This window comes from Panulirus ornatus, chromosome 2 (assembly GCF_036320965.1).
Source record: "Panulirus ornatus isolate Po-2019 chromosome 2, ASM3632096v1, whole genome shotgun sequence".
In the NCBI taxonomy this organism is placed as follows: domain Eukaryota; kingdom Metazoa; phylum Arthropoda; class Malacostraca; order Decapoda; family Palinuridae; genus Panulirus; species Panulirus ornatus.
Genome location: NC_092225.1, coordinates 28,249,186 through 28,271,853, shown reverse-complemented (window position 1 = coordinate 28,271,853; position 22,668 = coordinate 28,249,186). Strand labels below are relative to the sequence as shown.

The window sequence follows — 22,668 nt, the reverse complement described above, 5'->3', positions numbered from 1 at the left end:
AACACCAAATGGGTTTAGAAGAAGAGGCCTGCAAACAAATCTGACAGGCAACGTTGGAATATTCCGTTGTCTTTATTCGATAAGCTCCACCCTTCGGCCACCCAAAGGCTCGTCAGTTACTCAGGATGCATGTTATTTAAGAAATGCCTTACCATCATAGCCAAACAGCGCAAATTTCTCTTGAACTGATTATACTTAAAAAGCTTCAAAAGTGTTTCACAACAAAGTAACGTTGTTAGGGTAGTCAGGAGCGAATTCACATTTCTCAAAATGGCTGATTCTTAAGCAAGACAGAAAAGGTCTTTGCCAAGGTTAGTATGCCAAAACCTCAGGTTCATTTCCTAGTACCAGTCTCTTTCCAAACGTCTCTACACATTACATAATCAAATTCGTACAGAAAATCAGTTCTAAATATTTAAGGCACTTTCAAAGAAAATCTTCACTCACGTTTGGCCTGCTGTTGAATCAAAGAGAACATTTAAGTGCAACGGTATTACATGTAACAACGCTCCACTGAACATGTTAATATGGCGCCGAAAAGCGCACTCAGGCATGATCCGGAAAGAGATCATAATTATACTGAACTCAAGTATATCTTACTACATTGAAATTTCAATTTTTCATTAAGTAAGACCTCTCATTTATATACATATATCTACCACACATTCTCCATTCTGTTTGTACTTTGTCATGCGGTGCACGATTGTGGAAAAAATAAAGCTACAAGTTCCCTAAACATTTTTAGATGTTAAGCCATGAAAATAATCACAGTAGGATTAGCGGCCCTGGTTATTTTGTGAGGCGTAGAAAGATCTATCGTTAAACTGGCAATAATAAATATAAAAGTTTTAATCCATGCGATATAACTCACAAAATGGGCCAGGTCGGCCACTTTGAGGCTCATGGCTCTGAAAAAGGCCCGGCCACTGATTCCTGTCAACTAACCATTTGAAAACAAGAAGAATGTCGCCAGCTGCACTCTATCCTCTCCCTTAATGAAACCATTCGGCTGAAATATCATGAACTTAAGAAAGCCATCACAGAATTACATAGGTAAGAATATAATCCACCTGCAGTCTCAAGTGTAACACGGCATTATACAACCATTAAGAATAATTAATAAATGAAGGTACAGATTTAATCAAAGGTGGCAGATAATACAAGTTATTTATTAAAAACACATAATCAAGATATGTTGATTACATAAATAAGATATAAATAGATAATAAATAACAAATAAAACACTTAAGACATTAAAACGCTGTATATACAAATTATGGGAGAGCTAATATAGACATTTCTAACTCTTATCATAAGTCATCTGCGAAAATACTGCCAATAATTGTCTTTTGAAACGTTTGACTTGAATGAGTGAGCGGGCTCAACACAAGCTTGGGGCTGGTAACACTGGATGGCTGGGGAATGGTACCTTATGTGTTTACATGGAATAGCTTCTTCATGTGAAGTATATCAATTACATAGAAACTGGATTACCTACATATTTGCCCGCAAAGTTTTTCTAGACTATGCTAAGCTTGGTCTGTATTCTAACCTGACCCTACCAAACCTAACATAGCCTACAAAAACGATGCGATAGGCAAAGCCTATATTCTAACTTGAACCTAACAAATCTAACCTAACCTAGCCTACAAAAACGTTGTGGGGGCCACAATTTTCAGGTTATCCAAACATTTCTAATAATGAGACGGGGTCTGTATTAAATTGACGAGACGATTACAATACAGCAAAGAATGTAGACGATCTTGATAACTTGACCTCAAAACATCCTGACGTTGGTGTACATTTCCCTGAACTAGAACTGTCAATATTACCTTACAGATACTTTACAATGCTGTTATACACCATAATATATATGACTTGAAAACAGGACAAAGTACCACAATGATAAACGACACATGATGATTAAAGACATAAACTGATATATAGTGACTCCAAAAATAACAGCAGTGATGAATAAGTGACAAAAAACATTAACAAAAAACCAACGGATAATACATGAAATTAAACGGTAGCAAATACAATCAAAACTGAACAACATATTAACCTAGTCAGCACAACAGTACGAGCTTTGGGATTGTAAGGTAATGGTGAAGAGGTTTACCTGAAGGCGGAAATACATGCATAACAAGCGAAGAAGTACTTGGCTCCCACCACCAGAGTGCCTCAGTCTTCAGGTCCCACTGCATGTCAGTGGTATAACCATCTGCAGTCAGCTATCACCTGTTCGTTCATTATGTGGAGAGAGTTCTTCACTCATGGGGGGCCATCATCTACTGAACCTGTTTTTGTCATTCAAGTAGCTTTTATATGAGGCTCAGTGCAGAACATGAGTGCATAGTGAGTGATCCATATGTCTCCTAACATATCCTGTGGGTCAACTGACCAGCCTCTGACAATCAAGCTTCTCAAAAGGGATGAGACTATGATCAGAATAAGAGGAAGGCAACGGGAGACACGTCCATTGTGTCTCTACCACAGATATAAGGATATGAATTATAATCTTACACACAGTAAACAATATCAGATTATAGGGATCTGAGTGTATTTCTTCACGAGATCATCTACAGTAAAAATTGCACTGCCAGGCATGGATGGCTCTAAGCGCCCTGGTTACTGTATCACATAAATACAATATCAGAAAGAAGGCATTCTATTCTCGAAATATTTCCTTTGAAAAAGTATCATAATAATTCTTTGATATCTAACAACTTCGAGTCTTGATGGTACACAAAAGATATCTTCAATTGCAGCAGTGATCTTGACTTCTGGACCTTAAAACAGATGGGGGACTTTCCGAAATCCATCTACAAGAATGAAAATAGCTGCGTGAAAAGCTGCATTACCTACATATGTAACGGTGACCATGACCTAATTAGCAGAAATCTTTCTTGTTGCAAGAGAAACACTTATGTTTGATCTTGAACTAAGGTGCATCCTAGCAACATATACTTAAACCATCTCCAAGTGCGACAGTAACCTAAACTTTCTGACCTTGTATTTAGTGCAAGTTCCAATCAGGCAGATTAGGGGTATACTTTTTTTTTTATTATTTGTTTCCTGACCCGTGCAACATGCAACTGCAAGGCGATTATAAGGACACACTGATGACAGAACTCCACATATTTTTTGCAGTTGAACAAAAGGTTTCACTCACCTCCACAGCCTCCTCAAAGGTAAGTCTTTTTGAGGGTGGCAGCTGTCTCTTTTTGTGGGTGTCAGCCGTCTCCAGCCATAATCTACACACCCAACTACAATCTAGCCGACTCTGTACTGTTCCAGACCGTTAGTACTCTTCAAAGTGTATCGGGCGACATAGTCCTCCCCACTAGTGTTCTATGATTAATCGACAATGCATGTAGGGCAGGAGATACTCCATGGAGTCCACTCACAAACATTAGACTGACAACGGAGGCGCTTATAGTTTAAATGATGCCTCGTAACACGTAACCTCAACATATGATGTAAATGAATGCGTAATCAATTCAAATAGAGTAGCTTTGACATTACGTTGTGCGCGTTATGACAAGTTTGGCAACCAAGGGTCAAGACGTTTTCCTTAAGTCTAAATCTATTGTTGTTGTTGTTTTCCTTCTGTGTATTGCTTTTGGTAAGCTGCCTTTGTGTGCAGAGTATGGTCGAGGATAATCGACATATCTTACACGGAATTTTCACATCCTTTGAAATGTCCACATGTGGGTACAATGATGCTGTTCAGGACTGTAGCTATGATGTTTATGTACCTAAGTGAGGTGTAAATGATAACTAATTATCACTGTAGTTCACTGGGGTGACCATATTTCACAGTACCTGTGTCTCCCGACGTTACAATGACCATCTAAGGCTCATAATGTCATACTTAAAGAACATAATTGTTCTTTCCTCAACAAATTAAAACAAAAATCTTCACAGCACCACTGGCATGCCATACAAAAAGTAAGAATAAAAGTTGTGATATATGATGCCCTTGATAAGGTCAATAGAAAGTGTCATTATATAATGAATAAAAGAGTAATGATGGTATTCACTGGCGAATATCAAGTCAAAGTTTTTTCCGAAAATTTTCAGTATTCAATAACCCATTGTTCGAACAGCATCAAGGATGAAAAAAAAATCATGAAAGATATTGCCACCAACAGTAATGAAAGGGGCCATCAACAACAAGACTGTCACTAACAGGATCAATAACAAGATCATTTAACAGCAGAACAATCAACAAGAAGGTCGTCCACAACGATGGCAGTCTTTACCTGGGTCACCAACAACGGGATAGTCTGTATCAGGGTTAACAACAAAGTAGTCTGTACCAAGGTCATCAACAACGGGACAGTTTGTACCAGGGTAATCAACAACGGGGCAGACTGTAACAGGGTCATCAACAACGGGGTAGTCAGTGTCAAGGTCACCAACAACGGGGCAGTCTGTACCAGGGTCATCAACAAGGGGGCAGTCAGTGTCAAGGTCATCAACAACGGGGCAGTCTGTACCCGGGTCGTCACGTTTTGATCACTTATTTCTTCTCTCCGTTTCCAGTTTGAAGGCTGTGAATCAGCGTACACTTGAGTCTCCAGGTTACACATAGTTCCACCCTACGGTACTGAGGGAGGCGACGGAGTGTGCTGGCGTAGCACCCTGGTTCACTGTAGGCCTGGGAGGGCGTCCACGGGTGAGGGTCGAGAGTCCGCTAGGCTGTACTTGGGCTGGCAGGTGCAGCCGGACTCCACCAACACGTAGTCCTGGCCAGTGAGGGTGACGGGGCCCAGCGGGATCACCAAGAATAGGTAAGGCACATAGGTCTGCACACACGACCCCTGCAACACCTCACACGTCTCGCTCCTGCAATACAACCGAAAGTTAAGGCCTAGTATAACTCAGTAAGCCAGCAAACACGAACCCTACAATATATGACACATCTTCCCCACAATACAAGAAGTAAAGTTCTTACCGTCACATGCATGAAGCAGATTAATGAAGATAACTGTCCAGTCTGGGAAGTTGGAAGATGAAAGCACGATGGTCATGTGGAAGAATTGAGAAATGTGGGAGGCCGAGATAGGCTTTGGTGCACAATAATTCATGAAGCAAAACATTTTTCTTTTACAGTAACGGACATGGCACGGGCAAGAAAAATTTATATATATATATATATATATATATATATATATATATATATATATATATACATATATATATATATATATATAGGTTTGGATGGTATTGCAGTGGAATTTATTAAAAAAGGGGGTGACTGTATTGTTGACTGGTTGGTAAGGTTATTTAATGTATGTATGACTCATGGTGAGGTGCCTGAGGATTGGCGGAATGCGTGCATAGTGCCATTGTACAAAGGCAAAGGGGATAAGAGTGAGTGCTCAAATTACAGAGGTATAAGTTTGTTGAGTATTCCTGGTAAACTATATGGGAGGGTATTGATTGAGAGGGTGAAGGCATGTACAGAGCATCAGATTGGGGAAGAGCAGTGCGGTTTCAGAAGTGGTAGAGGATGTGTGGATCAGGTGTTTGCTTTGAAGAATGTATGTGAGAAATACTTAGAAAAGCAAATGGATTTGTATGTAGCATTTATGGATCTGGAGAAGGCATATGATAGAGTTGATAGAGATGCTCTGTGGAAGGTATTAAGAATATATGGTGTGGGAGGCAAGTTGTTAGAAGCAGTGAAAAGTTTTTATCGAGGATGTAAGGCATGTGTACGTGTAGGAAGAGAGGAAAGTGATTGGTTCTCAGTGAATGTAGGTTTGCGGCAGGGGTGTGTGATGTCTCCATGGTTGTTTAATTTGTTTATGGATGGGGTTGTTAGGGAGGTAAATGCAAGAGTTTTGGAAAGAGGGGCAAGTATGAAGTCTGTTGGGGATGAGAGAGCTTGGGAAGTGAGTCAGTTGTTGTTCGCTGATGATACAGCGCTGGTGGCTGATTCATGTGAGAAACTGCAGAAGCTGGTGACTGAGTTTGGTAAAGTGTGTGGAAGAAGAAAGTTAAGAGTAAATGTGAATAAGAGCAAGGTTATTAGGTACAGTAGGGTTGAGGGTCAAGTCAATTGGGAGGTGAGTTTGAATGGAGAAAAACTGGAGGAAGTGAAGTGTTTTAGATATCTGGGAGTGGATCTGTCAGCGGATGGAACCATGGAAGCGGAAGTGGATCATAGGGTGGGGGAGGGGGCGAAAATTTTGGGAGCCTTGAAAAATGTGTGGAAGTCGAGAACATTATCTCGGAAAGCAAAAATGGGTATGTTTGAAGGAATAGTGGTTCCAACAATGTTGTATGGTTGCGAGGCGTGGGCTATGGATAGAGTTGTGCGCAGGAGGATGGATGTGCTGGAAATGAGATGTTTGAGGACAATGTGTGGTGTGAGGTGGTTTGATCGAGTAAGTAACGTAAGGGTAAGAGAGATGTGTGGAAATAAAAAGAGCGTGGTTGAGAGAGCAGAAGAGGGTGTTTTGAAATGGTTTGGGCACATGGAGAGAATGAGTGAGGAAAGATTGACCAAGAGGATATATGTGTCGGAGGTGGAGGGAACGAGGAGAAGAGGGAGACCAAATTGGAGGTGGAAAGATGGAGTGAAAAAGATTTTGTGTGATCGGGGCCTGAACATGCAGGAGGGTGAAAGGAGGGCAAGGAATAGAGTGAATTGGAGCGATGTGGTATACAGGGGTTGACGTGCTGTCAGTGGATTGAATCAAGGCATGTGAAGCGTCTGGGGTAAACCATGGAAAGCTGTGTAGGTATGTATATTTGCGTGTGTGGACGTGTGTATGTACGTGTGTATGGGGGTTGGGCCATTTCTTTCGTCTGTTTCCTCGCGCTACCTCGCAAACGCGGGAGACAGCGACAAAGTATAAAGAAAAAAAAAAAAAAAAAAAAAAAAAAATATTTTATACTTTTATACTTTGTCGCATCGCAGGTGTTTACTAAAATAATATATGAATTTCAACACCATAGGGTAATCTTGTCATGAGTGGACATGAAAGTATAGCATACATGGTTAAGAGTGACTGTGTTTAGCGTAGGTCAATGTCCTATCACTAGCAGGCCCTGTCTGTGGTACTGCCCACCACACCGCTGACCACAGTTCACACCCGTCAACAATCATCTTGCGCATCTGATAACACCAGCCGATGTTGGTAACAGTCAGGAAAACAAATGGTGGTGATATTGTGGCCCGACGCGTCGGTAAGACAATGACCTACACCGCAGCCACTTGTCCTACATAACGTAACATCAACTCTCTCAGCCAGCGGCCCTCACGCTGCCTTTCAAATATACTTTCCTCAGACCCAGGAGAACAGCGAATTCCGAAATTATCTTCTAAGGAACCAGGATGGTTAACAATGTCCGGATGTAAGCTATGTCGACCAGACCATGGCGAATCCTGAGCCTGGGGACATGTGTGAGGGCCGGCAGGTGTCTGGCCTACAATCATCAAGTTTCACCGTGAGGAGAGATCCAGCAGTACCAGTGTAGCAGGAGACAACCCTCGCATTACATCAATAGGAGTTTACCTCTGAAACACGAGAGCGCCGGTTCGAGTCTCTCCCCGGACATTTCACCCGTAACAACAAACTGTACCCTTCCTAACGTTACGGTACACAACACGATCTCCGACAATCACATATAATGTATGTCCTTACACTACCTATATTTATCACTGAAATACGTGACACATTTAAAATTCTATATGAACAACTATGTATAAATAAATCACCATGTGATTCCTTTTCATTATTCTTGCAATCTGCGAGAATAATGAAAACAACAGTTCTTTTTGAGCAGTTCCTTTAACCCAAAGAGCTGTTCATCTTAGGATGCAGGGTTGGAGGAGCCTGGTAGCAACCCTTGCCAGGCAGGGGAGCACGATATCATAGCCCTCACCGCACCCACAGTGGCTCCTGCTGCAGTACATAGGATTATAACCCGCCTCATGGAACGACGTACAAACACTGAAGTTTTCCCAGGATGAAAGAGAAATGACGGAGCGGGAGCCATGTGTGAGGGAGGTGTGGTAAAAGTGGTGTCTGAAGGGCATTGTGCACCATAAATGTGTATAGCAGATGACGGAGAAGCTGCAGTGTGATTCCTCGCACACCAGCCACTGATGTAAGTACCGTTGGTTCCTCCAGTGGAACAGCTCCACCACACGTGCCGTCCCCAACTTGTTTCAACAGTTTGGCATTCCCTGGGGACTAGCGCCACTAGACTCTGCTTATCATGATCATTTTCTGGTGTGTGTGTGTGTGTGTGTGTGTGTGTGTGTGTGTGTGTGTTACATGGACATGTTTGTAAAAATATATTCCCCGCCTCTCGTCCCTCCTGCCCGAGTACTCACTCGCACACTTCGAAGATGACCTGCTGCAGGAGGTCGGGGAACTTCTGCACGATGGTGACGGGCTGGCCCGACGTGAGGCTGATGCCATACATGGGCGCCGTCGTGTTGTACCGAGTCTTGCACAGCCTGGGGGGCGGGCCGGGGGGACAAGACGATGTGGAAGACGATGACGATGTGGATGACGACGAAGAAGATGTGGTATAGGAGGTGGAGGACTTGACGGCGGCTGCCATTCTCACCATGTTCTCCGACACTGGCGAGGTGGACATACTGCGACCTGTAGACCCATGCAGGGAGCTGAAGTTATAATGCTCGGGGGATATCATGCTCAGGGATCATAAAGCTTATAACTGTATCATCCTAGTGATTCATAAAGCTCAAGAACCATCATACCTGAGAATCAAGTTCAGGTACTGTCCTGCCTAGGACTCTATATAATACTATGGAATCATCAAGCTATTAATCTATCACACTAAGGAATTATTATGCTTCATAGATATCAGAACCGGTAAATATGACTAAAAATGATCATACTTTGATTTAATCTACCTTAATGATAACAATAATATTAATGATAAACAGCCACCTTAAAATAAGCAAAAGCAGTGTAGCCTACAAGAGCAACATTGGCTCTCACAAAACAGAACAAAATCGTTTATCCCTGAACTCGTGTGGATACAACACAAAGGTTCAAGAAACTTTTTGAAATAGCCTTATTAATTTAGCCTCTTATTTCTCACCAAACACGCTACAAGTTGTAACCCATCACCATCCACTTGCCCAATCAAATACAAACTTACGATAAACCACAACTTTACAGTGAAACAAGGTAATAAGAATGTAAATTATGAAGGCAGTTATGAATACAATGTTTATACACAAGGGGTACGTAGCCTAGATACGTGGCGGATTTCTGTAATTGACGGGTTTTCATTGTCGATGTGTACTGACCTTCGATATCAGGGTGGCCGTGGTTGACCTGATGGTACTGGTGCAGCAGTCTGGTCCTGGAGGTGTCCGGGTCCAGCGTGGCGTGCAGAGTACGCCCTTGCCTGGAGCCCCGCGCAGGTCCTAACTCACCCTCGACGTAAAGACGATCCACCAACTCCCTGCCAACAGTCGTTAAGTGGTCACTCACTGGAGTGTTGTCACAGGTAGTGGTGGCATCTTTAATATAAAAACCGATAGTGGCAGTCGCAGCAGCAGGAGAGGCCCTGATGGCGTGCTTACCTAGGGTAGGGCTCTCCGTCAGGTCCCAGGGCGTGGGGATCAGTAAGGGCGTCCCCCCACGTGTATGACCGCGCCCTCTCCGCCCCACACCCACACACGCCCACCACCAGCCACATCACAGCCGACCACATCTGTCAACAGGGTTAACAAAACATAAGCAAACACACTGAAATCACAGTTATGGTAAAAAAAAAAAAATACACCAAGTTTGATGAAATACTAAATGCACACCAAGAACATGATATATACACATTAACAATATCATAATTAATACCATCATGAATGTATAAATCAGAACTGAATACATCGACGTCATTCTAACTCTGAACATATACTGGGGTCAAGAACGATACAAGATAAACATAAGTACGACAACATACAAAAACAATCAATATCCAGGTAGTATTGAAAAGATTTAAGGAACCAGCTTCATGTGATACAGCAAATGAAAAGACGCTATTGGCGAAGCTGAATCGTCGTCTGTTGGCAAAAGAAGAAAAAAAAAGTACAATCTCGGCAAAGAGCTACCGTGTGTAGCTCAACCTCATAGATGCAGGAGCTCCCGTTATTTTAAAGGTCCCTCGGGTTATACTATATATATATATATATATATATATATATATATATATATATATATATATTAACATTTGATTTCTGATCATTTTTGCCGTCCCTTCCGCGCACTCTTGCTAATATCCCCCGTCACGTTCCGCCTCTCTGGTACCACGGGGCATGGAATCCTCCACACTGTTTTCCCGGGCGTCAGCTGCACAGTTGATACAAGCTCTTGTCCCGTTCACTTCAATGCTCACACACTGATCGCTCACATCTTATTTTTTCCAGCGGGAGCAAATTATTTTTCCCCGCTGGGAGGGAACTATTTTTTCTCCCCGCTGGAGTGAATTATTTTTCCCACCGTCGTGTCCTGAATTTCTGGCCCTCCGCGGCTGCAAGTCACCATCAAAGCTGTGGTTGCGGGAGTCACCCGCCCTCATCCCTGACATTGTTTGCCCTCGCACTCTGGGTTACAACTTGGGTCTGTCTACATTATGATAGCAGGAGACCGTAAAGTGTTTGTGTACCTTGTAAACGTGGGCAGAACTGTGGGGGTTGTCTTGTCTCAACTGGTGACCGCTTGGGTACAGTCCAACTTGCAAATGTGGACAGGGGTGACTGTCTAGATTGCATGAAGCATGGCTGCCTGTGTTGGTTTGTTAGCACAGAAACGTTAGTTGTTCCTACACTGCACACAAGCGTCCGTTTACCGTAAAGGTGTGGGCTTTTACTAATAAATAAACGTGGGTATACTTTGAAGTGCAAATATGAATAACTCATGCTTTAGTGAAGTGCGTCCGTTTGCTGTCTGCAAGTAGCGGCACTTGCGTTTTCCAAAAAAGGAACTTCAGCAGCCTAAGCTTTCCCTGCTGCTGGCAGCGAAGTTCTCGGATTTTTTGCCATGTTTTTTCTTCATACTCGAAGAATATGTTGACTTGTAAAGCCGCACAGGGCTGGCTAACAGACACAGCTCAGAAAGTGGTAAACTTATAATTCCTCAAGGTGAGAATAAGTGTGATTATGAGCATTTGCTCGAATGCACAAAATGTTCAGTTAAAACTTTTTGGCTTAGCGAAAAATGCTCTGGTTATTATCATTCCCAAAAATAATATAATTATTATCAGTCAACTAATTGTAATCTTAGTTGCTGAGCAAAACAAAATGCCGACCTTTTCACCCCTGTCCCCGTCTTCCTAATAAAGACAGATGACAGGTGAACGTAACACGTTTGACGAGTGGCACACTTAATAACGCTTTACTGTTAACAATGTTCACTTTAACGACATTCAAATAGGTTCCTCGCACACGAAACCATCTGTGTCCCACATTCATCCAGCAGGTGCAGCGATTTAGTCCATTAATGGCGTGAGGGCGTGCTTCAGCATGGTGCTCCCTGCGGCAGCGTTCCCGAGGGCGCGGCAGCCATGGAATCAACAAGAACTGCGTGAGGGGGAGGGTCCCACCCACCCTAGCCCCCGCGAGGAGGTTGGAGACAAAGAGGTTTGCCCCGAACAACGACACTCACTGCTCTACTTTTTTTTTTTAAATTACAAGACATTTTCTCTGTGATTAGAATGATCTACAGTATCTTTTCTTTTATAATTGCGGAAGAGTAAATCACAAACGACAAGCGGTGGGATGATAGCATGATAAGTTAACCGGACAGCGGCGGGAAGGATAACTTTTAGCTGAGTGACGCGTGCAACATTCGTCGTGACTATATCCAGATAGTTAAATTATCAGTTGCTTGTGGCCTGAAAGTAAGTAGTGTAAAGCCTCACGTTTGCTTCTTGTAAAACAACTGAAATTGTCTAGCAACATATTTTCTCTTCTTACACTCAATCCAAACCATGATGACAGTATATCCTACTGCTGGTCTAATGTGTTTTACATACATCGAGTTGGTCAAAAGTTCGAATACCGCGATTGCGAAAGTCTTCCGTAACCTACTCTATATTACAGTTCCTGGGCTTCATTTAACTAGGTTAAACTAAACAACAGCGAGGTTATTTGTTCCCGAGGATACAGTTAATAATGAATTAACAATATGTCCATTGTGTCTCCACCCGGGAATCTGGCTATCGCATAGCGCATTTGGGTTTTCGGTGATGGTGTCAGGATAGTGGAAACAATGTAAACGCTACACACACACACACACACATATCTATATATATATATATATATATATATATATATATATATATATATATATATATATATATATATATATTGAAAGTATCTAGTTGTGAGAGAAAGGGAGAGAGGATGGTGAAGACGACAGACTGTACATAATGGACATTACCAAAATCGCCCTCAGGTGCAGTCAGTAACAGAGGCCGTTGCCCTGCTCGGCCCCGCGATGATATCCAGCAACGACACCAATACAAGAGCCATGTATATACAGTGAGAGTGTGTATGGCCTATCATATTCAACCCATGAGGGTGTTAATCTTATTTCTCGACTGGAGTTACAAAATGTCATTGGATTAATGCTCCTAGCAGTCGATGGCCTTAAAGCTAAAATAACCAACCAGTCAAGTCCAACATAAGGCTCAGAGTTTTCGGTATGCCTTTTAAATATCTTTCTCACAAACGGTGCCATTGTCTACACAAAAACACAGTCTCCGAACATGATCATCCAACATTCAAACATTCGAAACAAAAGGCCAATATCAGTAAAATATTAATACAAATGGGTGTTCATACACATATGCACATACTGACGCAGGGGAAAAAATCATGCACGCACATGCACAAATACACAGGCACAGCCAACAAAACATACACCAGAGAATTTTTTTTAATACAACCAATACAAAAACTGATCTGCACTCATGGCAGGACAGGCAGTCCCGGACCTCCCTACAACATGGAGCTGCTCTGCCACTGTAAAAGACCTGTCGACCAAAGCCCGGGAACTTCTGGCCGCTGACTCTCACGCCGAAGTTTTTCCCGTGGTGATCCCGCCGGAGTGGAGGCTCTAGGATGAGCCGGGGCCCATTCCTGCCCCACCCCCGAGGGTGGCCCAAGCTAGGGACACGCGGGTGTGGTGGGTTTTCGGGCACACTTGCGTCTCTCCCTATTGTCCTTTCCTGCACACACACACACACACACACGCCGCTGTGTAGTGGTCGGCGTTACTTACTATGAGTCACCTGGTTAAGGCAGTTGGCCTACACCCAATCCAGGTGTTCATCCTCCCCTTGAGGCTGGTCGATAAATAGGTACCTTGGCTCAGGTTGGGGTATATAGGCATAGGAGTAAAAGGCATGGTACATATAAACGAGGATAAGAGACGGGGCAACACGAGTGTACAACTCTCCACCTGTAACACATATCGTGATCACACACTCACTCAAAAATTGCAGTATGAAAGTATAAGGGTCATGAAGTATCCCTAAATCACGTCTTTAGCTAAAGCAGAGGAAGAAACACCTCACTACTTCCTTAAAAAAAAAATGTATCCCCTACTCCACACACATTTTGACAACCTGGAGGTCGTTCACAGCGTAGTCATCACCCTTTCCAGCCCAAAGCCCGGCCCTCCTTCCCATAACCTATACAGGCCCAGTGACCTGCCCGTAAATAACATCAGAATTGATGAGTGACTGGATCCAGCAGTAGCAGCACCACACTCTAATATTAGCTAAATAACATGCAAAAAAAAATAATAAAAGACATTCCGCTTTAGGAAGCCAGCATGAACCACTGTTATGATAACAAGATTTCGTATTTAGGCATATATAACCTACATCCTATCATTATTATTATCATTATTATTATCTCATAACTCATCTTTCAAGTACAGGAAGGACGTCGACCATACCGTTCAGTGTTTACTGCCACACAGCCAGCCACTGTAATTGTAGGGTTTGTGCAGTTTAACAAACGTCAACAGAAAAAGGAAACTCCCAATCTCTTCGGTGTTGTCTAACCATAACTGCATCGTAAACTTTGTAGTGAGTTTCATTAACATATCTGCGCCCCGTCCGCCAATGCATGCGGCAGCCATATTCGCTTCGGTGTTCTCACCAGGACAAAGATGACATTCTTAGCTAAAATCCCACTTAAATTTTCAACCTCGAACTGAACCAGAAAGAACTTTGATAAACTTCATATGACGACCTATGTATTAACATGTAACATATACAAAGATCCAATAAATATAAGGTATTCGAACAGTTTGCCTATTGAATTGTGAAATCTAAAATTCATTCAAGCAGAGAGACACAGTGAAGGGCTGTAGTTCTCAGATGTAATGCGAAACGAAAGGGGATGAACAGAGTGGAACAGGTAGTGGGGAAGGAGGGTAACGGTGGCACAGGTAATGGTCGAGAACATGGCTACCAAGCGTTATGCCTCAGCATATTTATGTCGATGCGAGCTGTGAACCGTGGTTCACCCCCGAGCTCGGTGATGCTTCATGACACAGGTAACGGCTCTGAAGTCTTCATGGAATTTAACCAGAGTAATCCTTAACCCCAACCACTGGTTATCAATATACGTGACGCCTTCACCTCACAGGGAATTATCATAAACTATCAACCAATCCGATATATAAATGTAATAAGCACAACTAGCATTACTCAGATGAAAATGACATTTATCTAATGTAGTACTGGATGTTACAAAGCAGTGTAACAGTCCTCAGCGGGCGCGGCCACATAGCCTATGTTCCTTCCCGCACAAAGTCGAAAACATACCCCAAGTATGGAGTATACATATGGCTTTAAAGAAGGGTCCGTGCATTGAGAATAAATCCTAAGAGAGGAAGATAAATTCGTTATATATATATATATATATATATATATATATATATATATATATATATATATATATATATATATATATATATGCGTCTTATAAAAACAATGGGGTGTTGTATCTATACTATAACCTGCTATTTTCTGTGATATACAACACCCTTGACGCTCCATTGCATCCGGCAATTCATGGGAAACTGTCATTCAAACGGTCTTACTCGACCACAGTTTCCTGGTACAGCAGGTGATACTGTATCAGTGAAGACAGCTACATCTAACTGTGATGCAGGGGATATGCCATGTCCGGTCACGGATTGAAGACCTTCTCATGGCCAGATATTAAATAACATCTAAACAATGGCTAAAGATATTGATAAAATAGAGAGAATAAGAATAATTTAAAGATTCTAAAGGACGCAGAGGCCTACCTTTCAATTAAAAATGTGACACGTTCGTTTCAATATTTTTTCTAAAGTGTTATACAAAAAGTGACATCGCTGAACATTAAACAACAGACTAGTGACCCCAACAACGTTCTAGATACGTCATAAAAGCTACATGTTAAACAAGAGACTAATGACCCCGACAACGCTTTAAATACGTCATAAAAGCTATATGTTCTTGGAGCCAACTCGGTGCAGATCTGTATATCAACAACACTTTTAAGCAACTTTTCGAACTGCACTTGGTAAGCCGCAAAGCATATATATATATATATGACCTGTAAGTCAAATAATAATCTGATACTGTACAATGAAAAATATAAAATAAAACCAGACATTAAAACCAGACATTATGCAAAATACAATGTCCCGCTGTGCACCTGATCACCCAGAGGAGACGATTTCTTCCCAATGGCAACGACACACCCTTATGATGTTAAGCATTACCTCCCATTCCCTTTCAGTGCTCGTTAAAAAGAAATGAAAAAGGTTCCTTCGGCCCTAAGCACTACTTACGTCAATCCTGGTGTTATCCAGTTAAGCTAAAAAGAAAGAGTAGACACTAACGGAGAAGTGACGATTATGTTTCAAGGGAAACAAATTCTTTTTTCTTTCTGCTTCCATGATATTATTAACTCAACCCGTAACTAAACGCACCTAAGAGCAAAATTAATGTCTACATGGTGATCAAGCTAAGCTGCTGGGCCTTACCTACTGTATTCACCATCATTACTCATCATGTACATTCTGCAGACTTCGTGAGTATAAGAAATTATGTAAACATTCAGAAATCTGTCCAACCACGAATGTCTCGCCTGATCTAAAACGCAGAACTTGACCACAATCAACGGAAGAACATGACAATATTCATGCGGTTCCTGGCAGGGTATGAAGATCAAACCATCCACCAGACCTAGTGCTGCACACTCACCTTGGCAATATCGCACTCACTTTTTATATTAAACGCCAGTCCTGGGTTGTTATACAAGCCTGAGACACACACACCTTCAAGAAGCCTCAATTCTCACATATGATGGGCCTGTTCTTGCGACTTAACGCTGCCGACCGCAGCCAGTAATCAACAACCAGCTCAAACAGCTTTCGGCTCATGATTTTACGAACAATAAAGACCCAAGGCTCGCGTGCTTTGCCGCTGTATAACTAGGCTAAGATACATGACCACTGGTTGGTTTACTTTGGCTGGGGACTGGTCCCGCGTGGGTGTTTTGGTGAATTCAAATCATCTCGCCACAAATTAACAATAAGAGGTCAGCATCCTTCATATGGTACTTTTACCTTATTATGCGTCTTATATATATATATATATATATATATATATATATATATATATATATATATATATATATATATATATATGATGGGATAAATCAACGACGTTAATCCACGACCTTCCAGCATTTCTACCAAGTTAGCCATTCGTACATTATTTGAGGTGCTAGGTTCAAACAGGAAACGGTAGAATTTTTTATATTATTTTTCTGTTAGGCTCAAGCAGGAGATGGTAGAATTTATTCAATTATTTTTCTGCCTTAAAGATATGAAACAGGCAGTTAAGCAACAGCATGCATTTATCTGTCTTTAAATATCTGCTCATTCTCATACTATTTTTGTTTCATAAATCCAGCAGTATGTTTCCATCCATAAGGAGTCGTATACCTCAACAAACAAATTCAAACGAAATGTTTCATCCATTCCCGATGCGTCAATTACACAGCAAGAGTGTCTGTGGGTTTAGGATTACCCTTAATATCTGAAGAAAGTGTTCAAGATTTTTCGGTTGGTGGACGTAGCTTTGAAGTTGACGGCCTTAACGACCCTGACAGCCAGCAGACCTTAAGCCTAAACACTCTAAAGTTAGGATGAATGTTGATGATAATAAAAAGGATGGAGTTTCAACCCATATGTAGATCTAAACGAGCTTAAACTACAAGAAAAAAGGTGTCATAAATACGTAATGGTATCCAGCAAAAATCCCCATGATACACAACCCATGATTGTGATGAGAAACGCACGCTGAAAACAAGAAAATTTCAATAGTTTGTAAGTCTGACGTATGGTATGATATATTGATAAATGACGCCGAACTTTTGATAGCTAGTAAACCCAACAACATAAAACTATTGTCTTTTCATTAAATTTTGGACGGTTTTCATAAATATTCATTTTGTTATCGGCTCCTAGTGGCCTCCATGCACCCAGATCCTCTACTGTGACACGACTGACCGACCATGAGGAAGGGGCCTGACTGGTCGTTGATCCCTGACTGTAAAACTCAAGTGATGGGCTGGCCAGGTGCTGTCCAGGTAAGCCATGTATTTTTCCCCTTAGTAGCAGGGGGTGGGAGGCGGGCGGGACGTACGCATGCGACACATTCCGTGATGTTTTGACTGTTAACAAACAATAAGGTTTGATCCTCAATGCTTATGACATTGCAGTTATAAATAGGATTGGAAAACACGCACAATAAGGTCATGTCAGAGACAAATTACTGGGACTTGATAACAACCTCACAACCTTTTTTTTTTTTTTTAAATCAATTTGTTGATATCAACAGAGGAAATTTCTTGCCAAAACTGGAAAGATAGAACAAGAGGCCATAACATCAAATTAAGCAAGAAACTTGTTTAAAAAACTATGTAAAGAACTTCCCCGTACAGTACAAACAGTTGTTACATACATATATAATATACATAAACAAAAACTTTTAACTCATGACCTTACTTCCTGGAAACGAAGAATATGCTCAATGATAATAGCTCGAAATTCCTGCTCACACTTAAGAAAGACAGAACTGTAAACTACTGCTGGTAATAACTCAAAATCACTGCTCTTCTCTTAAGCGACTAAGGCACAAACTGTAAACTACCGCTGGTATTAACTCAAAATCATTGCTCTTCTCTTAAGCGACTATCAATAAACAGTCGACCTTGCCTTTAAGTCCATTGTAGAGCGAGGCTTCCTTCTGCAGCGGCTGGGCTGAGCCCCGTGCATGACGGGGGTCCCGCATCATGACCCGCACGTTAACGGTCTCAACTGTCACTCCGGCCACAGTGGTCGTCACGTTCTCTGTCATCTCGGCCACCAGGGGTCGTCATCTGGTCTACCTGAGTGATGGGAGTCGTCAGCTCCTTTGGCTGGTTGACTTCCACGCAGGTCGTAATGCGGACAAGTCACCTAGTCATATTATTTCGAGTATGGTGGAGCGACCATTTCAGTATGATGGCTTGGCCTTTGATCAGACCCTTTAAGGGTCACGCCATCATACCCAGTGGTCGTATTGTCATGCTCAAGGGTCGTACAGTCGTGCTAAGTCATACCGCCGTGCGTAAATGGGTTTAAGCACTAGTGACTACTGGATTGCTGTCAACTTGGCCACCAGGAAAATACGTGATTGTCAATTCAACATACAGAGCGCCTGGGAGATGGTAGGGACGCCACTAGTAGGGTACACAATAGGCCTCGTCATACAAACATACATGTAAAGGTTTAATGATCAGTGTGACAGATATCCTCCATCCGAGCAAAGACAACGATGGAGTAGTCATACTGAGGAGGTACCGTACAAGGTACACGTCATATTGAGGAGATGCCATACTTGGTAGACGTCATGCTTGAGAGGTGCCATACTAGGTCTGAGATGCCATAATAGAAATATGTAGTACAAGGGATATGCCATACTGAGAACACATTAAGAGAAAAGGCAAACTAAAAGGAGCTATACTAAGGAGGTACAATACTTGGTAGGAGTCATACTGCAGCTCGGGGAAGGGCCTATGGTGGAGCCATCATGTCTGTGAAAAGGCCTCTTACAGAGCGGCCATCCTCAGCGTCCGCCACGCTGAGACCCCCTCCATACGCACATCAGGCAGACCACACACACACACACACACACACACACACACACACACACACACACACGAGGAAGCAGTGGAGAGCACTCGACTTCAGGAAAGAAGAAAATCTGTGAAGAAGACACATCGTAGATACTAAAAGGAAAAGCCAAACTGGAAAAGTCCACTAAGAGACAACATACAAGGGAAAGATAGTAACGATATAAGGAAACTTGACAATGGGGAAAAATAAGTCACAGAAAGAAGTCATATAATGGGCTGGGGATCCAGTGACTTGCTACCACACTGAGGTACTGTACACCACAGGGGAAGTGTACAGTTATCGTTATGGGGATAACACTGCTACTGAGGCGGCAAGACGATGTGTGCGGTTACCAAATATGTTACGGGGAGAGAGTTTTACACTTGCGTTGACCCGTCTCTTAACCTTGTATATGTACGCACCATGTCTTTACTCCTATGAATGCACGTGGCTTGGTCAGTGGACAGACCGCTTCCCTCACTGTCACTCTCGACTGTTATGACAGGAAGTGATTAATATTCTAAGTCGGCACACCACCTGTGTCGGCAGGAAGTGAAGGAACCTAACTACACAGTGATGTGTGCTGCCTGCAGCAGGTGCCTGACTGTGTACATCTAATGCATGACTACAGTTATGTACGTAATTCTGAGTCTGGATACAACTGTTGCTCATGTACATCCACATTTTGTGTGGATCTGTATCATGTTCTCTTCACAATGATCAATAATGATCAAATTAAGTGTTATATGAAATACAAACATTCGTGAATAGATGCTAAAACTAATATCAAATTCCCACCAGTGTCTTCTCGTACCTCATAAAACAGTTTCCCGCCCCCGCAAACTGTGACGGATTACCAAAACGTTCGTTGCTTGAATATCGAACACTTTTTGTCTCGAGCGCAACGGAAACGTTTCACACGTAAGCGAAAATCTTTTCTCTGGTGATTTTACCTGTCATCAGAGTGGAGCCGACAGACACATACTGCCTAGTGTGTAGTTCACATTACAGTCAGGCGGTGAAGTTCTTAACAAAAGGGATGAAAACATCCGAGCAGATATTTTGAAATTATTAACTTTCACAAGGTTCACTGCACTGCTAAACTACGGCAGCGACCTATTATCACAAGGTACACGGCGATCTCATCACGGTAACCCCTCCTGATCAGGGAGTTTAAACTCATCTGAAACCTACAAATACCTCTGTAGGGAGTTTAAACTCTTCATCTGAAACCTACAAACACCTCTGTAGATATCTTTTTTCTACGCACATGTCTCTGACACAAACTGCAACACCCGCTGCCTCACACTCCACCTATCATGCATAAAAGATACTCCATCGACCTGATGGCTCATCATTACCCATCTGTAATCCAACAGACCTTCATGCCCTACATATGAATCCTTACAATAGTCCTGCTAACGGATCCTCACATGACAAGGTCCCACGCCAAGTTTACATCTGGCGAATCTAACAACTACACCTCCCACCTACCTCCTCTGCACACGGCGCCACCCATCCCTCCCTTTACCTGTTACATATAGCTGCCCCGCTACCCGACAAGACTCCTTCACTAGGATTTTCTTTTTAATGAAAGTTATGTCGGTCGGAGACGAGAGGCTGGATGACATCACAGGAGGACCCGGACAACCAAATGGATGTAGGGAAGTAAGTCATCGCCATACTGATGCATGCACAACCACTGAAAGCAACCGGTCGGCTCTAGTTCCACAAATTACCCATCTGCATTATCGTACCGGGAGGAAATTCTACACTCGTCCCCCCCCCCCCCCCCGACTCGATAATTATCTCCACGGTCATGTAACCTTTTTTTTTTCTTTTTAGAAATTATGTTTTTCACATTCGCCGTCTCGTAACTGTATGTCACCAGTCTTCGACTGTAACAGCAGTACGCGTGGGAGACCGGCACACCTACCCGGGACATTCCTACCTATTGACGAGGATGGCTGCCTTCTACCTGACCTACTCCCACACACACACACACACACACACACACACACACACACACACACGCGCGCGCGCGCAAAGGCATACATACAACACACACACCTACGACAGCAAACATCGCACAAATATCAGAACGGACAATCTGAAAACATGAACAAAGAAAAGATCACTCTGGAACTAGAATTCATTGTTTGTAGGCACTCTTCCCATCCAAAACAATGTTTGCTTCATGCGGTAATGTTCAGACTATTAATGAAAGAATTTGACTTCAGACCGACGCTACTAATTACATCAGATAAACTGTCAAGTGACACAACAGACGAACACTCGAGTGATTGACAAGCACTGTTCACAAAGACATGACTGATAAGGCGACACGACAGATACAAGACAAAAAAACCATGAACGAATGACTTACACGAGACTTATTACACGTAAGAGAGAGAGAGAGAGAGAGAGAGAGAGAGAGAGAGAGAGAGAGAGAGAGAGAGAGAGAGAGAGAGAGAGAGAGAGAGAGAGAGTGTCATGATTGGGGAATTCAGTTGCCCATCCCATCAAAGCTAACAAAAACTGTGGCAGAGGCCTTCACAGACTACTTATGCAATCCAGGACATGCAGGCATAGGCAACCATCACATAAAAATTAGTAAAATATATATATTAGTAAAACTGAAGGAAACGAGCGATTTTACTTAGAGAATTACGTTAGGTTTGATTGTATACATAAAGGAACACGGGTACAACACTTGAGTTGCCTTCAATTTTCCAAACAAAAGACGAAACGAAATCATGATCAGTCATAATGCGTGACTGTGGCGTGGAGGATGTGCTCGCCTTCCATGCATTGCTCAACCTACCTGTGGCCGTTATGTGCGTCATCAGATCTGTCACCAGTGATCATTAACCCCCCGACCGACCGAGATCGTGCGACCCTTAGCGTCTTCCCAGACTCGGAAAGTTTCTGACGAAAGGCCAGGGGTTGCAGCGACGCCTCTTGCTGAACAGGTTAACTACACTTTAACGGAGATATAACCAGATTCTTGCCGATTTCCTTCTCCAGAATTTCTGAGAAGCTAAAAGGCCAATGGCATGGTAATCGCTGCTCCAGATTTATTCAAATGTTTGTCAAACGGGTGGCTGCCCTGCCTGGTCATCCAACACTGTTCCCTGATCTAATTACCTCCTGCCCTAGTCCCGTGCCGGTGAGGTCGTTATGAACGCTCGAGGCTCTGGCCAGGGAAGGTCTGCGAGGGTGGGTGGGCAGACATGGCGCGGGGGAAAGGGCTCGGGGCAGGGCAGAGGAGCGGGAGGGTGGGGATGAGCCAGCCCACGCCACCCTCCTCACTTGATAAGTTCCGTTAGATGAGGCTCGCGCCGCCACCTACGTATAACTAACTAATTTTGTTTCCCCGTGTAAAGCAGCCACAGCGCCGGGATAGTATTTCCTAGTCCCTGGT

At 42.8% G+C, this 22,668-nt stretch overlaps 1 protein-coding gene across 2 annotated transcripts in view; it reads right to left on the bottom strand.

The window, feature by feature from the left end:
• Window positions 1-1,153: 1,153 nt before the first annotated feature.
• The window catches only part of LOC139755120 (uncharacterized), a 34,350-nt gene continuing 12,835 nt past the window's right edge, over window positions 1,154-22,668 (bottom strand). Inside the window, exons 1-5 of one of the 2 annotated variants that reach the window (XM_071673270.1) lie at window positions 22,069-22,368; window positions 9,590-9,720; window positions 9,311-9,468; window positions 8,360-8,636; window positions 1,154-4,854 (exon numbers count right to left, since the gene is read on the bottom strand). In XM_071673270.1, the coding sequence (XP_071529371.1) occupies window positions 4,656-4,854; window positions 8,360-8,636; window positions 9,311-9,468; window positions 9,590-9,720 (765 nt within the window). In that variant the 5' untranslated portion in view covers window positions 22,069-22,368 and the 3' untranslated portion in view covers window positions 1,154-4,655. Of the gene's footprint in view, window positions 4,855-8,359; window positions 8,637-9,310; window positions 9,469-9,589; window positions 9,721-22,068; window positions 22,369-22,668 lie in introns of those variants that run through there. The other variant, XM_071673264.1, reaches the window with a different exon arrangement.